The sequence below is a fragment of the Setaria viridis genome, chromosome 4 (genome assembly GCF_005286985.2).
Source record: "Setaria viridis chromosome 4, Setaria_viridis_v4.0, whole genome shotgun sequence".
NCBI lineage: Eukaryota > Viridiplantae > Streptophyta > Magnoliopsida > Poales > Poaceae > Setaria > Setaria viridis.
In genome coordinates this window covers 987,018-1,001,940 of record NC_048266.2, presented here as the reverse complement: position 1 = coordinate 1,001,940, position 14,923 = coordinate 987,018, and the positions used below count along the sequence as shown (strand labels likewise).

The following is a 14,923-nucleotide window of genomic DNA, read 5'->3' as shown; positions in this document are numbered from 1 at the left end:
TTCGTTGTTTCACAGCGCCGCCCCCCGTGGTCTCGTCCTGCAGCTAGCGCCCAAGAAGGCGTTGCGGGTGTCGTCCTCCTCTGTGGGGCGGACCGCGGTCCCGCCCGCGGCGAGCGGCGGGGTCCCTGGTGAGGTCGCGGATCCCGCCGCGGGAGCGACCCCTATGACGGCGACCGGCGGAGTGGCGGCAGTGTCGAGTGTGGGAGAGGGTGTGGCCCCCGTTCCGCCTTCTGTTCCCCCGGTCGACCCTACGGAGGTGATCGACCTTGACGCCGACGAGGCGGAGGGGACGGCGGTGACAGGAGGAAGGATGGTTGTCCCCGCAGCCGTGACGGGGTCGGCGGCGGCGACAATAGAGGAGGGAGCGTCTGCCCCCGCGGCCGCGGCGGAGGAGGCAGCGGCGACGGAGACGGGGACCTCCGCCCCGGGGATCCCAGCGGAGGTGGCACCGGCGGCGGAGGCGGAGGAGCCCCCTCGAGGGGCTCCGGCAGGAGCGGGGGAGCCTCCCTCGGCGGTTGCAGCGGAGGGCGAGGTAGCCGCGGGGGTACCTGTTCCGCCGCTTGCGTCGGAGGCGGCGCCGCCGTCGGGCGACCCCGCGGCGACCCCGCGGCGGCCCTGGCGGCGACGGGTGCGCAGGCGCCGGGGCCGTCGGTGAACCTGGCGGCTTCCGGGACGGTGGAGCCTGCTTCGACGGTGGCGCCAGGATCGGCTCCCGCCTCGGCCTTGGCTGCTGCTGTTCCCAGGGCGTGGAGAGGGTCTATCCTGCGTTGGGCATCCCGTGAGGACCCGCCGAGGCACCTCTTCACCCTGGATGACGCCGCGGAGTGGCACAAGTGGCAGGCGATGCAGGGTGGCCTCGCCAGCGCCCGCGCGGCTCTGTCCTCGGCGATGGGGGCTTTGGACAACGTCGTCCTCCCTGGTAGCCAGGTACGTCACCCCTCCTGTTGGCGATTGTCCCTTTCCTGTTGCCTTGCCCCTGATGGCGTGTTGCTTCGCAGGCTCTCCAAGAGTGCAGTCGGGGGAAATCTAATTTCCTCCGGCTGGAGCGGGGGCTCTGGGAGCGCTTCAACGTGGAGAGGGAGCGAACCAGGGAGCTGTCCATGCAGGTCGCTGCCGCCCAGGGGGTCATCGGCGACCTGCAAAGGCGTGAGGAAGCGGCGCAGGAGGAGGCACGGCGGTCGGAAGCCAAACTCCAAGCCGTCATCGACAAGGCCCGCCTTGACCGCGAGGAGTTCCAAGCTGCCGCCGAAAAGGCCCACCGCGATGCCGAGGAGCTCGCACGGCTGAAGGGGGAGCATGAAGCCCTCCAGAAGACCGTCGAGCGCATCCGGCGCGAGCGGCTGAAGGCTTGGCAGGACCGGGACGCCGAGAAGGTCCGGAAGGAGGAGGTCGAGAAGGTGGCGGCTGACCTTAGCGCGGAGGTCGGCCAACTCCAGTCGCAAGTGCAGGGACTCCAGACCGCCGTGTCTCAGGGAGCCGACCGGGAGCGTGAGCTGAAGGCCTGATCCGACGGTGAGACTTCTTTCCATTCCTGCGTCTCCGTGGTGTTGCGGTGGTTTCTAACTTGGTGGGTCTTCCGGATGGTTCTTGCAGGCGAATTCGCCAAGTTGAGGGACCTGCTCGATACGGAGCGTGGTGAGCACGGCGCCCTGCGGGATGCGGTCCGCGTCGTCTGCGACGGCCTCGCTGTGGTTCCGGAGGAGGGGTCGAGCTCTCTGCCGGCTCGTGTCCTCGGGATGCGCCGCCGGAGCCGCGAGATCGCCGTGGATGCGCTTCACACCGGCGTGCGGCGAGCCTTCGGGGTCTTCGGCTCCCATTATTCTGGCATCAACTTTGCCGGGATGAGCGGAGGATACGCCACCGGTTACTCCGAGGCCGAGCTGGACGAGATTGACGCGGCGGTGTTCACCCCGGCGGAGGCCCTTGCGAAGCTCTTGGAGGATGAGGCCGTCCCTCTCGAAGATTCCCCGTCGAGCTAACTGTACCGGGCTGGCGCCCAAATTGTAAATATATCAGTTTCGGACTTATCTTGTGGTGGCCATAGAGGCCTTTTCTATAACTTTGCCGTGCGAAAGTTTCCGATCCCCTTTATTGTTCCTTTGGACTTAAAGTTTAGAGTGCGTTGTCGGGCGTGTCAGTAAGCTTTGATGAGCGAAGGCACTGTAGCCGCTGGGGCGTAGGTTTTTTCGCAGTCCGATCAATCTTGCCTGAACACCGTTCGCGCACTCCTTCCTTTTTGTGTCCAAAAGTTTAGAAAGGGGGGCTCGGCTCGAATGAAAAAATGTTTCTTTTAGATGGTGCCAAGTGGCTTGGGCCGGAGCCCCTGATAGCCCCCGAGGGGTATGCGGCCCTGGAGCGAGGCCAGGGTCGGATACCCCTGAGCTTGACGGGAAAAGCCTGAACAGAGACGGCTTGGAATTTCTTTTTTCCGCAAAAAGAAAACTATCGAAATTGCAGACAAATCTGTGCAGAACTTGGAAATAAAGGCTAGGGGTAAAAACGCCTTAGCTGTTCTATGTTCCAGGCGTTGCTGAAGATTTGCCCGTCGGGAGTCGCCAGCTTGTAGGTGCCTGGCCGCAGCACTTGCACGACGATGAAAGGGCCTTCCCAAGGGGGAGTTAGCTTATGCCGACCCCTGTTGTCCTGGACGAGGCGGAGCACCAAGTCGCCGACGTTGAAGGCTCGGCCTTGTACCTTACGGCTGTGGTAACGCCGTAGGGCCTGCTGGTACTTAGCCGAGTGCAGCAGGGCTACGTCTCGTGCCTCGTCGAGTTGATCTTGTGCGTCTTCGAGCGATGCCTGGTTCCCTTGTTCGTCGTATGCCTTGACCCTCGGCGATCCGTATTCCAGATCGGTGGGCAGGATGGCCTCAGACCCGTAAATCATGAAGAACGGGGTGAAGCCCGTCGCCCGGCTGGGGGTCGTCCTCAGGCTCCAAAGGACTGCGGGGAGCTCGGTGACCCACCGTCCGCCGAAATTTTTGAGGCGGTCGAAGATTCGTGGCTTGAGACCCTAGAGTATCATGCCGTTGGCTCGCTCGACTTGCCCGTTCGTGCGGGGGTGTGCCACGGCCGACCAGTCCACTCGAATGTGGTGATCGTCGCAGAACTAGAGGAATTTCTTCGCGGTGAATTGCATGCCGTTGTCGGTGATGATGGAATTGGGGATCCCGAAACGGTGGATGATGTCAGTGAAGAACTGTACCGCCTGCTCGGACCTGATTTGCACCACTGGTCTTGCCTCGATCCACTTAGAGAACTTGTCAACGGCGACCAGTAGGTGGGTGAAGCCCCCGGGCGCTTTCTTGAAGGGCCCGATGAGATCCAGTCCCCAGACCGCGAACGACCATGTGATAGGGATGGTTTGTAGCGCCTGCGCGGGCAGGTGAGTTTGGCGCGCAAAGAATTGGCACCCCTCACAGGTGCGGACTACCTGGGTGGCGTCGGCGACCGCCGTCGGCCAGTAGAAACCTTGTCGGAAGGCGTTGCCGACGAGGGTCCTTGGCGCAGCGTGGTGGCCGCAGGCTCCGGCGTGGATGTCCCGGATTAGTGCCTTTCCCTGTTCGACCGGGATGCAGTGCTGGAGGATGCCGGTGTGGCTTCTCTTGTAGAGCTCCTGATCGATGATGGCAAAGGATTTGGCGCGGCGTGCGATCCTACGGGCTTCCGTCTTGTTCGCCGGGAGCACGTCATGGGTGAGGTAATCGAGGTACGGGGCTCTCCAGTCGGCTGGGGGGTCAGGCCCCGCCGCGGGGTCTGCCGCAATTTCCATAACCATGGGGCCGGAGGGGTCGACTTCCGTGGTCGGGTCGGGGGAAGCGGCGCCGACCCCGTTGGTGCCGGCGTCAAGGCCTGGGACGGGTGGCGCGTCGCCGACCTTCCTCGGGTCGGGGTCCGACCCCGGGGCCGGGGGTGCTTCGCCGACCCGCGCCGGCTCTGGATGACGGATTGAAGGCTTGAACTAGTCGCTGACGAAGACGCCATCGGGGGCGGGCATTCGGCCGGATGCTGCCTTCGCCAGCTCGTCGGCGGCTTCGTTGAAGCGCCTTGCGACGTGGTTGAGCTCCAGCCCGTCGAACTTGTCTTCAAGCTGGCGAACCTCGTTGCAGTAGGCTGTCATCTTGGGGTCGTGGCAGCTCCACTCCTTCATGACTTGCTCGACGACTAGCTGGGAGTCGCCCCGGATGTCTAGCCGGCGGATGCCCAGCTCGACAGCGATGCGCAGCCCGTTGAGGAGGGCCTCGTACTCGGCGACATTGTTGGACGCAGGGAAGCGGAGGCGGATCATGTACCTGATGTGCACGCCTAGAGGGGAGACGAAGACGAGACCCGCTCCGGCACGGGCCCTCATCAGCGATCCATCGAAGTACATTGTCCAGTACTCCTGCTTCTCCGGCGCTGAAGGCGTTTGGATCTCTGTCCACTCTGCTACGAAATCGGCGAGTACCTGGGACTTGATGGCGGTTCGGGGGGCGTATGTGATGCCTTGGTCCATGAGCTCGAGCGCCCACTTCGCGATCCATCCCGTGGCGTCCTGGTTTCAGATTACCTCGCCTAGTGGGAACGACGAAACAACCGTCACCGGGTGGGAGGTGAAGTAGTGGCGCAGCTTCCTCTTCGTGATGAGGACGGCGTAGATGAGCTTCTGGATCTGGGGGTAACGCGTCTTGGACTCGGACAAGACCTCGCTGATGAAATACACCGGGCGTTGCACCTTGAGAGCGTGTCCCTTCTCTTCTCGTTCCACCACCAGGGCCGCGCTAACCACCTGGGTGGTCGCCGCGATGTAAAGCAGAAGGGGCTCGTCGTCGGCCGGCGGGACCAGGATCGGGGCCTTCGTCAGGAGGTCCTTGAGCCGGTCAAGTGCCTCCTGGGCCTCGCGGGTCCATTCGAAGCGGTCAGTCTTCTTTAGGAGTTGATAGAGAGGAAGCCCCCGCACACCGAGGCGTGAGATGAAGCGGCTCAGGGCCGCTAAGCATCCTGTGACGCGCTGGACTCCCTTCATGTTCCGGATTGGTCCCATGTTGCTGATGGCCGCTATCTTCTCCGGATTTGCTTCGATGTCGCGCACGGAGACGATGAAGCCTAACAGCATGCCCCTTGGGACTCCGAACACACATTTTTCGGGATTGAGCTTAATACGCTTATCCCTCAGCCTTTCGAAGGCTAGTTCAAGGTCGGGGACGAGCTGATCGCCCCTCTTGGATTTGACCACGATGTCATCAACGTAAGCCTCAACGGTCCGCCCGATGAGGTCCCCGAAGCACTTTAGCATGCATCGTTGGAAAGTAGCCCCCGCGTTTTTGAGGCCGAATGGCATCTTAACGTAGCAGTAGGGGCCAAAGGGGGTGATGAAAGAGGTGGCGAGCTGGTCGGACTCTTTCATCGCGATCTGATGGTAGCCGGAATACGCGTCGAGGAAGCTGAGGGTTTCGCACCCGGCGGTTGAGTCGACTATTTGATCTATGCGTGGCAAAGGAAACGGATCCTTTGGACACGCCTTGTTTAGACTGGTATAATCAACACACATCCTCCATTTCTCGTTCTTTTTCGGTACAAGAACAGGATTAGCTAGCCACTCGGGGTGGTACACTTCCTTGATGAATTCGGCCATCAAAAGCTTCTGGAGCTCCTCGCTGATGGCCTTGCGCCTTTCCTCGTCGAAGCGGCGCAGTCCTTGCTTCACTGGCTTGGAGCCGGCCTTGATGTTCAAGGAGTGCTCGGCGACTTCTCTCGGAATGCCGGGCATGTCCGAGGGCTTCCACGCGAAGACGTCGCTGTTCGCGCGGAGGAAGTCGACGAGCGCGCTTTCCTATTTGGGGGATAAGGTAGCGCTGATCCGCACGACCCCGCCGTTGGAACTGCTGGGATCGAGGGGGACCTCCTTGATGCCTTCGGTGGGCTCAAAGGAGGTGGCCGGCTGCTTGGAGTCGGGCTGGCCCTCGGTGGCCTCCGCGAGCTGGACCGCCAGATCGCTCGTGATGGTGATGGCCGCGGCGTACTCGCAGCATTCCACATCGCACTCATACGCCTTCTGAAAGGACGTGCCGACGGTGATGACCCCGTTGGGCCCCGGCAGCTTGAGCTTGAGGTAGGTGTAGTTGGGGATGGCCATGAACTTTGCGTAGCATGGCCGTCCCAAGATGGCGTGGTAGGTTCCGCGGAACCCCACCACCTCGAAGGTGAGGACCTCCTTCCTGTAGTTGGAGTGGGTCCCGAAAGTAACGGGCAAGTCGATTTGCCCGAGAGGCATTGCCTGTTTCCCCGGCACGACGCCGTGGAATGGTGCCTTGCTGGGACGGAGGCGGGAACGGTCGATCCCCATAGCGTCGAGGGTCTCGGCATAGAGGATGTTGAGGCCGCTGCCCCCATCCATGAGCAACTTGGTGAGGCGCGTCGTGCCGACGATGGGGTCGACGACGAGGGGGTAGCGTCCTGGATGCCGAACGCGTCCAGGGTGGTCGGACCGATCGAAGGTGATGGCTGGTCCCGACCAGTCGAGGAAGGCCGGCGTTGCCGGCTCGGCCGCGTAGACCTCCCGGCGCTCCAGCTTCTGCTGGCGCTTGGAATCGTACGCCGCCGAGCCGCCGAAGATCATGAAGCAGCCGTCCACCTTGGGAAAGCCATCTTCCTTCTCTTCGTCGCCCTTCTTCTCTTCATCGGGCTTTCGTTTCCGGTCGCCCTTCACCGGATTGCCTACAAAGTACCTCTTCATGAGGTTGCAGTCTTTGTAGGCATGCTTCATGGGGAACTCGTGGTTCGGGCACGATCCCTCAAGCAGCTTGTCGAAGAAGCCAGGAGTGCCCTCGGGGGGCGGCTGCCCTCGCTTGCGCTCGACAGCGGCCACGAGGGGAGCCTCGCGCCGCTGCTTGCCCTTCTTCTTCTGCTGGCGGTTGGAGGTGCCTTCGTCAACATCCTCCTCCCGCTTTGCCTTACCTTTGGAGCGGTCGAAGATCGCTCCAACAGCCTCTTCGCCTGAGGCGTAGCTGGTGGCGATGTTGAGGAGCTCCTCCGTGGTTCGCGGGCCTCGGCGCCCTAGCTCGTGGACGAGGGGCCGGCAGGAGGTTCCCGCTAGGAAAGCCCCTATCACGTCGGCGTCCGCGACATTGGAGAGCTCAGTGCGCTTCCTGGAGAAGCGCCGGATGTAATCCTGGAGGGACTCGTCCGCTCCCTGGCGACAGCTCCGGAGATCCCAGGAGTTGCCGGGGCGCGTGTACGTGCCTTGGAAGTTTCCTATGAAGACCTCCTTCAGGTCGTTCCAGCAGCGGATTCGTCCCGAAGGGATATGTTCCAGCCAAGCTCGCGTTGAGTTGGCCAGGAAGAGGGGTAGGTTGCGGATGATAAACAGGTCATCATCCGCCCCGCCGGCTTGACATGCAAGCCGGTAGTCACTGAGCCAAACCCCAGGGTTCGTCTCCCCTGAGTATTTGGCTACATTTGTCGGTTGCCTGAAGCGCGGCGGAAAGGGCGCGTTAAAGATGCGCGTAGAGAAGGCCCGGGGCCCAGCCGGGCCGGGGCTCGGGCTGCGGTCTTCCCCGCTGTCGTAGCGCCCGCCGCGGTGAACGTGGTAGCCACGATCTACCCCGTCCTCCCTGTCCGCGCGAGAGCGCCTCCGCGCGTTCAGGGTGTCGCGGGCATCGCGGATGGGGCCGACGCGCTGGTTATTGGATCGTGCCCCGCCTCCCGCGGGTGGTGGCGTCTGTCTGGCGGACGCGGCCTGGTTTGCCCTAGGAGGGGGCTGGTGGACAGACTCCCCCCGTCTCTCCGGGGGCGCGTCGGGCGTCGCCCTGCTGGCGTTCTGCCCACGTCGCCGGGACGCGGAACTTTCCGCCTGCTGGACGGCGGCGCATTCGAGCAAGTTGCGCATCTCTTGGCGTGCCCGTTGCTCCTCGGGCGTCGCCGGCTCGGGGAGTTGCCGGAGCAAGGCCGCCGCGGCTGCGACGTTTTGGCTAGCGCGGGCGAAGAGCTGTGGACGCTCTTCGTCCGCGCAAATGCGCTGCTGGACGTCGCGCGCCCGTTGTCGTGCTCCGCCCTCGTGGTGGGGACGCTCGGCCTCTTGGCGGGAGGCTGCGCGCGCCTCCGGCTGCTGAGAGCACTCCGGGGCCCTTGGTAAGACTCCGGTCGTGGCCGCGGCGCGCGAGGGGGGAGTCCTTTGTCTCCCCCCGACGTCGTTGTCGTTGGACCCCTCGGAGTGCATGTCGGCCATGAGGCACTCACGCGAGGGGTGGGGGCTCCCGTTGCTGGAGCCGGTATCGGAGATCGTCCTCGCCGCGCCTGCGAGCTCGTTGCTTGCGGGCGACACGGTCATGGACCGTGTTAGGAGGCGGCCGTAAGTCTCCGCGGCGTTGCGTAGCCCGAAAAGCCGTCCTCCTGGGAAAGACCCCCTGGCATGCGCCCGGCCGCTCGCCGCTGCCCCGGCGGCGGGGCCAAGGATCGCGGGACGAGTGGGCAAGACGAGGATGGGGATCAGCTCGATCCCTTCCCCGGTGGCGAGGAAGTCCAGACTCCCGAAACGAATCAGGGAGCCCGGGGCGAAGTTGATATCGTGATTGGCCATCTGAAGCCGGAGATGTACATGCAAAGGGCCCCTACCTGGCGCGCCAACTGTCGTTGTCAAGATTTGCGGATCGAGACTTAGACTAGTAAATTTCTTTTATGCGCGTAAGGCTTCGGATGGTGGCGTGGGAGACACGGGGTTAGACTGGTTCGGGCAAAAGAGGCCCTACGTCCAGTATCGAGGATGCTTGTGTTGCCCACGCGGGGTTCTGTAGTAGGGGTGACAGATCGGTGAGAGAGGGACTGATCCCAGGTCTCTTGAAGATGCTCGTGCTCTAAGGGAATGTGAGAGTGTACTCTTGTCTGGAGGGAGAAGAATCCGATCCCCATCTCTGGCCCCCGATGCCCCTTTTATATCGTAAGGGGGCTGCCGGGGTTACAGGTGAGACCGGGTGATGAGAGCAGTAAAGAGTTTAAACGTAGTATGGTAAAAATACAACACGAAGGGAGGGACCAAGTTCCTAGGTGCCCGGCGTCCTCGCCGGCCTTCGGCGTCTGCCGGCGCGTATGCTGGAGGAGGAGGGTGGCCGTGCGCCAATTGTCGTCGCGCCCTACAGATAGCCTCTCCGATGTCCGTAGCCGCCGGGTCATGATGAGGGCGTTTCGTCGCCACTCTGGTGTCCGTTGGGAGGGACGGCGGATGCCGCCGTCCTGCTGATGGCTTGCGGAGAGCGGGCGTCACATCCCTGCTGCCGGGCGCGCGGGCCCGAGAACGGGCGAGTCTTCCCTCTGCTCCGGACGGCGCAGGCCATGAGTACCCTGCGGCGAATGGAAGGAAGCCGCCGGTACTGTAGCTTGTACAGTGTGGTCGTGCATGGGTACTTGCAGCGGGTTGCGTGAGGAGCGCGATCATCCTTCTTCCTGCCAGACCTCCGGCGCATTTATGACGAGGTCGACAAGGGGGACCCACGGGATCGCTACCCTGATCATCCGGTCCGCGCCCGAGGGGAATATTCGTCTCATGGACCCCAGTGAGTCCGACCCTCGTGCCCAGGGTCGGGCGAGGCGGAACCTTGCGGCGAGGGGTCGGACGCTCCCGACCCCGGGACCGCGGTCGGGCGAGGCGGAGTCCGACTCATGTTGGGCCTTACGGCGATTTCGTTATCCCGGATGGGCCTGGGCCTTCACGATTGTTGGTGTTTAGGAGATCGTTAATATTTCCCCCCAACAAGATTAATAAAAAAGTAAAATGATCTTGCTTTCGTCTTTGTAAGTGCCGGTAGTGTAGGGCGGCGACCAATCCAACTGAGCCCCCTCTGAATTATACTACAATAGTAGAGAACTGACCTTCCATCTACCCTTTTTGTCCCGGTTAACATTGTGCTAGGTGACTAAACTAGCTTTAGTCCTGGATAAAATATTGCCACCGAAGGCCACCGTAAGGGGGTGGGGGGAGGGAGCTTTAGTCCCGGATATAAATACCAACCAGGACTAAAATCCCCCTTTAGTCCCGCTTGTAACGGATAGAAAATATCGCACCAACGCCCTCCCCCTTTCTATCCCGGTTAGTGTTTCCAACCGGGACAAAAGGGGAGCTTTTGTTCCGGTTGGAAACACCAACCGGGACAAACACAAGGGTGCGCACAGGTCTTTCTTATCTTCTCCGCGCGCAGGTCTTTCTTCTCTACCTCCTCCTCTTCCTCTCACGCGCACAGGTCTTTCTTATCTTCCTCGTGCCGGAGCCTCTCCCTCCTCTCCTTCTCTTCCTCTCCCGCCCCCTCCCCTCCCCTCCTTCTCTTCCTCTCCCACCCCTTCCTCCTCTGCTCGCTCCTCACTGGCAGTGAGGAGCGGTAGCGAGCTGGGCAAGGCCGGGCGGGCCCAGCGGCATGGGGCGGAGCGGAGGCGGAGCGAAGCCGGCATGGGCGGCCGCTGGGCGGCCGATGTGGGGCGTGGGCTTTTGTTTTAAATTTTTTTAAAAGTTTTTTGTCCCGGTTGGTAACACCAATCGGGACTAAAGGGGGTATTTAGTCCCGGTAGAGTAACCTGGGATTAAAAACCCCCTTTCGTCTTGAAAATTTTATCCCAGTTAAGTATTGGAGAGCTTTGAGGTCTAGCAACTGGGACTAATGCTCAGTCGTGGGCTAGTATGCCCTGCATGCATATCGGTCATTGTCGTCGTCAATCGTCCGTCGAATGGCATCGCGTGCATGCCATGTAAACTTGTTTTGCTTTGGGGTCAAGTACGTTGAGATGGATCGATGGATTGTCGATGCATGTGTGGATCAAGAGACGGCGTCGCAGGTTTAGAGGGCTCTTGGCATGTGGAGATGTGCTCTTGCTGATCATCACGTACGTGATGAGATAGCAGTCTTTGTTTTTATTCTTCTTCTCCGTCTTTGTCTTCGGTATTTGTTCCATGTTTTCTTTTCTTTTCCGATGTTTGCCAAAGCAACAAGGACGTACAGGGCCACGAACCTGATTCACGTTATATTATTGGAGCTATGCAACTTTTTGTCAGCTGTATGTAATGCAGGAGCTTTTGTCATGTGTAAGACAACTGTAAAGTTGTGGAGAGGAAGTCGATAGTCTTTTATTATGAGCAAATTCTAGTTACGGTATCAGCATCAGCTCGATCTCCGGTTAGGTTATTGCTGGGAGCATCTGATCTGGTCCTTTTGTTTCTGTAGCTGGATACTGCTGCACTTCTCTGTCCCTTCTTTATATCCCAGTCAGCCTATTCCGAAATGTGTTGATGCACATGAGGACTATGGTGGTGGAATCTCATCTTCCTAGTTGTCTCGTTGCACTGTATCTTCTTAGTTTGTAAATCAATGGAAGGAAAGAAAAATATCCATCGCAGCAATGGTGCATGAGTTCACCAATGTAGTTGTGTCATTACACCTTCATGACCATGCACAAGACGACTGATGTCACCAATGTATTTTTACGTGGATCTTGAATGATGCTCGACTATTTCCCCTCAAACAAAATTAGTAGTTTGCTTGCTTGTTTATTAGCAACTAGCTGAATAGATGGCACAATATTTTGCATGATTTAAAGGGAAATTGTAATCAAACCCAAATTTAAAGTCAATAATTAAATTCATTTAGTCCGTCCACCGTACTCTCACATGGGACTAAAAGTTTTGAGCGGCATCAAAAGTAAAAAAAAAAGTAAAAAACTTAAGCCTATAGCTAATAATAAAAAATATTTAATTACCCCTTCTCATTCCCTTGACACAACATTCATATAGCCTAGCGGGTTAATGGCTAAATGTTTATGACTTCTGTGAGAATTTGTAGGAGTTATTTTTTTTCCTAACATGTCTCGTGAAGATTGACAATGGAGGCTACAAAAGAAGGAGGCTATAGAAGAAGGTTCCGATTAGTAGTAGTAAAATTATACGTTAGGTACCGAACCATAACAAGACATCTAGCTACTGGCTGATGCAATTGCACATCGACCTTTCATAAACCTTTTGTATGTTTCTTGTCTTCTTATTTAACTGGATTTTTATTTAGTTTTATTGAAAAAATCTACAATTCTTTTAGAGACGGCCGAAGGGCGAAGCTTTTGCAGAATCCTTTTGCATTAAAGCATGCTTGTATAATTAATATTTATTTGTTTACTAATATTTCTATATCAAAGAAACTACCTCTATATAGAGTTGCATTTTAGGTCCTTAACTAATTTCAGTGTGATTAAATTTTTTGTATTAGTTGTTTGTTTAAATCTTTTAGGGATTTTTATTAAGTTGACTATCGGTAATAAATTGACTTAACTCGAATATCTACATCTCTGTTGTGCCTTACTTAGTGTATTGATAAAAGGAGCTTAGTTTGACGTCATACATTAATCAAGTCAGCCTAAAGTTACCATGGAGAGCCTAAAGTTAAATGGTCTGATGGTCTCTAGAATAGTCCCTCGTACTTATGTCTTGTCTCTAGAAGATCCAACCATTGATGACGTGTTTTATAACAGTTTGGTAGTGTAGATATGCTAACATATTTTTCTATATTTTTTTGCTCAAACTTAGAAACTTTGATAAATTGGAGGGTTGGCCATTTTCTTATATAGAATTATAGATGACACAATACTTAGGAAATAGTAGCAAAGTGTGGTTACAACTTAACAACATGCTCTGCTCAGAAATTCATTATTCTTGATCGGTCAACCAAGCACGCTCAAGCTCAGCAAGCGCCGCGGCGGAATCCCACAGCCTGGCCGGCGATGTCGTACAGCACCTCGAACGTCCTCTGCTGCACATTGCCGATGATCCCAAAGGAGGTGTCGTCTCCAGTGGAGGCGAACGCGAGGCAGCCGTCGAAGATGATCCCAGACGGGTCGAGCTCCACGCTGGCGCCCCGGTCGAACACCAGGGCAACGCTCGGCAGCTTGACCTCGCCGCCGGTGGTCAGGTTGAAGCACGTGTCGAAACCGTTCTTCGGAGCCACCTGCGGGTACATCCTCATCTCCTTCGTGAACGCCGCCTGCAGCGCGCGGTACGCCGTCAGCGGCAGCTCCGTGACCACCGTGCCCGAGTCGACAACCGAGCCGGCGGCGAATACCGACGGCGGAATGCCGAGCCGCCTCCCGGCCACCGTGATGCCCTGCAGGAGCACGCCGTAGTACGTCTTGATGTTGCCGATGCTATGCATGGGCGTCACCACGAACCTGGAGGAGGAGACGCGCGGCACACCGAGCGTCAAGAACCCGGAGTGACTCGCCGTCGGCGGGAGGCAGTAAGAGAAGGCCTTCTCCGCCATCTGCGACACGAGCGACAGCGAGCCGCCGCCGAGGGCGATGAGCCCGTCGGTGAGGTCGCTGAACAGTGGGTCGGCGTGGCTGCAGCCGAACCGGAACCCGTCGACGGCGTACGCCGGGGTCAGCGTCAGCTTGTCGGAGCTGTACGTCCCGGTGCTGTTGGAGCCGGCGCCATACTTCACGATGTACTGGCACGGCGACGACCCGGAGCAGCCATTGGAGGCCGCACGGCGTCGGCCAAGGCCCAGGCACGCCGTCGAGCTGCAGGAGAAGGCAGAGTACGTGGCCGACCCGGCCGGGTCGAACACTGGGTCCTTCTGGACGTGGCACGGCGCCGGGACGGGGCACGGGCGGCACTGCACCCACGAGACGTCGCTGCCGGTGTCCATGATCACCGTCTGGGTGACTGCCGGCGTGCCGAGGCCCACGGTGACCACGTACTCGTAGTTGCCCAGGGAGGTGCCTAGAGTGGTCGGAACGGTGACGACGTCGCTGCGCTCTGCGGCGGCAGCACTGCCGTTCAAGCGCCTCCGGATGCTGTCGGCACGGAGTCGGCCGCTGAGGAGCACGTCGGCCGTGGACGGTATCCTCTCCGAGGAAGGAGACGGCGAGCACGGGCCATGGCGGTGGTTCAGCGGCAGCCAAGCGCCGCTAGAGGATGGAATGCTCACTGCCAAGTTAGCACAGGGTGTCTCATTAGATTTCCGTTAGTGCTTACAAACTAGTATAATGTCTTTAAGAATCTATTGTGCTCAACACACAGTGTTTCATTTCATCAGCACTTTCTTTCAAAACGAACATGGTTTACTCATCAGTTCTTCTGTTTGTGACTTGAGATGACAAACAAATTTTCTTGTAGTTACCTCTCTGGCCGGAGCAGACGGCGTTGGACTTCATCAGCGAGCTTCTTGTTGCATCAGCAATTGGAGAAGAAATAGAAAATAGAAGTAGCAGCGGCCAAACGGGAATCATGGTTTTGTTTTCTTTCGAACGAGGTTTGTCTCTAATTCGATCGTAGAATAATATGTTGTGATTCGAACCAAGCTATATGAGTTTATATAAATAGGTGGCGGCTGTAGCTCTCCTTGAGGCTTGCAATTGAGTGGAGTTGTAAGGTCCTGTTTGGTTTGGGCCGCTAAAGTTTAGGATTAAAGTTTAGTCCTTTTAGTCCCTAAACTATCAAATATAGTGATTAAAGGGGGTTAAACTTTAGTCCCTAGACTTTAACCTTTAGTCTCCAAGAGGTTGCGGGATCTGCCCCTCATTACTGCCCCATCCCCCCTCCTGATCCAATCCTTTGCTCAGAGCACGGTTAGCTGGAGCGCGCAGAGCTCGTAGAGCAGCCGCGATTGGTGCAGTTCTCCACTGCCGCCGCCGTGCCACCCCCAAGCTCACCCTGCTTGGTTGACGCGCCACCGCCCCATAGCTTGCCCTGCTCTTGCCACGCTCGGACTTGGACGCGCCGCCGTCGGAGCAGGCCCTGTCCAGCCATGGACATGCCGCCGACGTCCCTAAGGCATTGATTAGGGGTAGTTTTATCTTTTTTTCAATTACTTTAATAGTCTTTAGTCACTAGAACCAGAACCAAACAGAGAAGATTAAAGTTTAATCTAGTGAATAAGAGAGACTAAAGTTTAGTTTAGTCCTAGAGGAACCTGGTCCTA

General features: G+C 58.1%; 1 protein-coding gene across 1 annotated transcript; it reads right to left on the bottom strand.

Annotated features, from left to right (window-relative positions):
- Nucleotides 1–12,535: 12,535 nt before the first annotated feature.
- Nucleotides 12,536–14,359, bottom strand: LOC117851620 (aspartyl protease family protein At5g10770). The gene is made up of 2 exons (XM_034733466.2): nt 14,123–14,359; nt 12,536–13,929 (listed from the first exon to the last, which is right to left on the bottom strand). Exons 1-2 carry the CDS (start codon nt 14,229–14,231, stop codon nt 12,686–12,688), a joined length of 1,353 nt encoding a protein of 450 aa, XP_034589357.1. The 5' UTR covers nt 14,232–14,359; the 3' UTR covers nt 12,536–12,685.
- Nucleotides 14,360–14,923: the final 564 nt, after the last annotated feature.

Bases quoted from the DNA above. Each gene is read 5' to 3' on its own strand.
- LOC117851620 (XM_034733466.2), bottom strand. From the start codon at position 14,231: ATGATTCCCGTTTGGCCGCTGCTACTTCTATTTTCTATTTCTTCTCCA. The intron at 13,930-14,122 runs GTAACTACAAGA...CTAACTTGGCAG, and splicing joins CGTCTGCTCCGGCCAGAGAG to TGAGCATTCCATCCTCTAGC.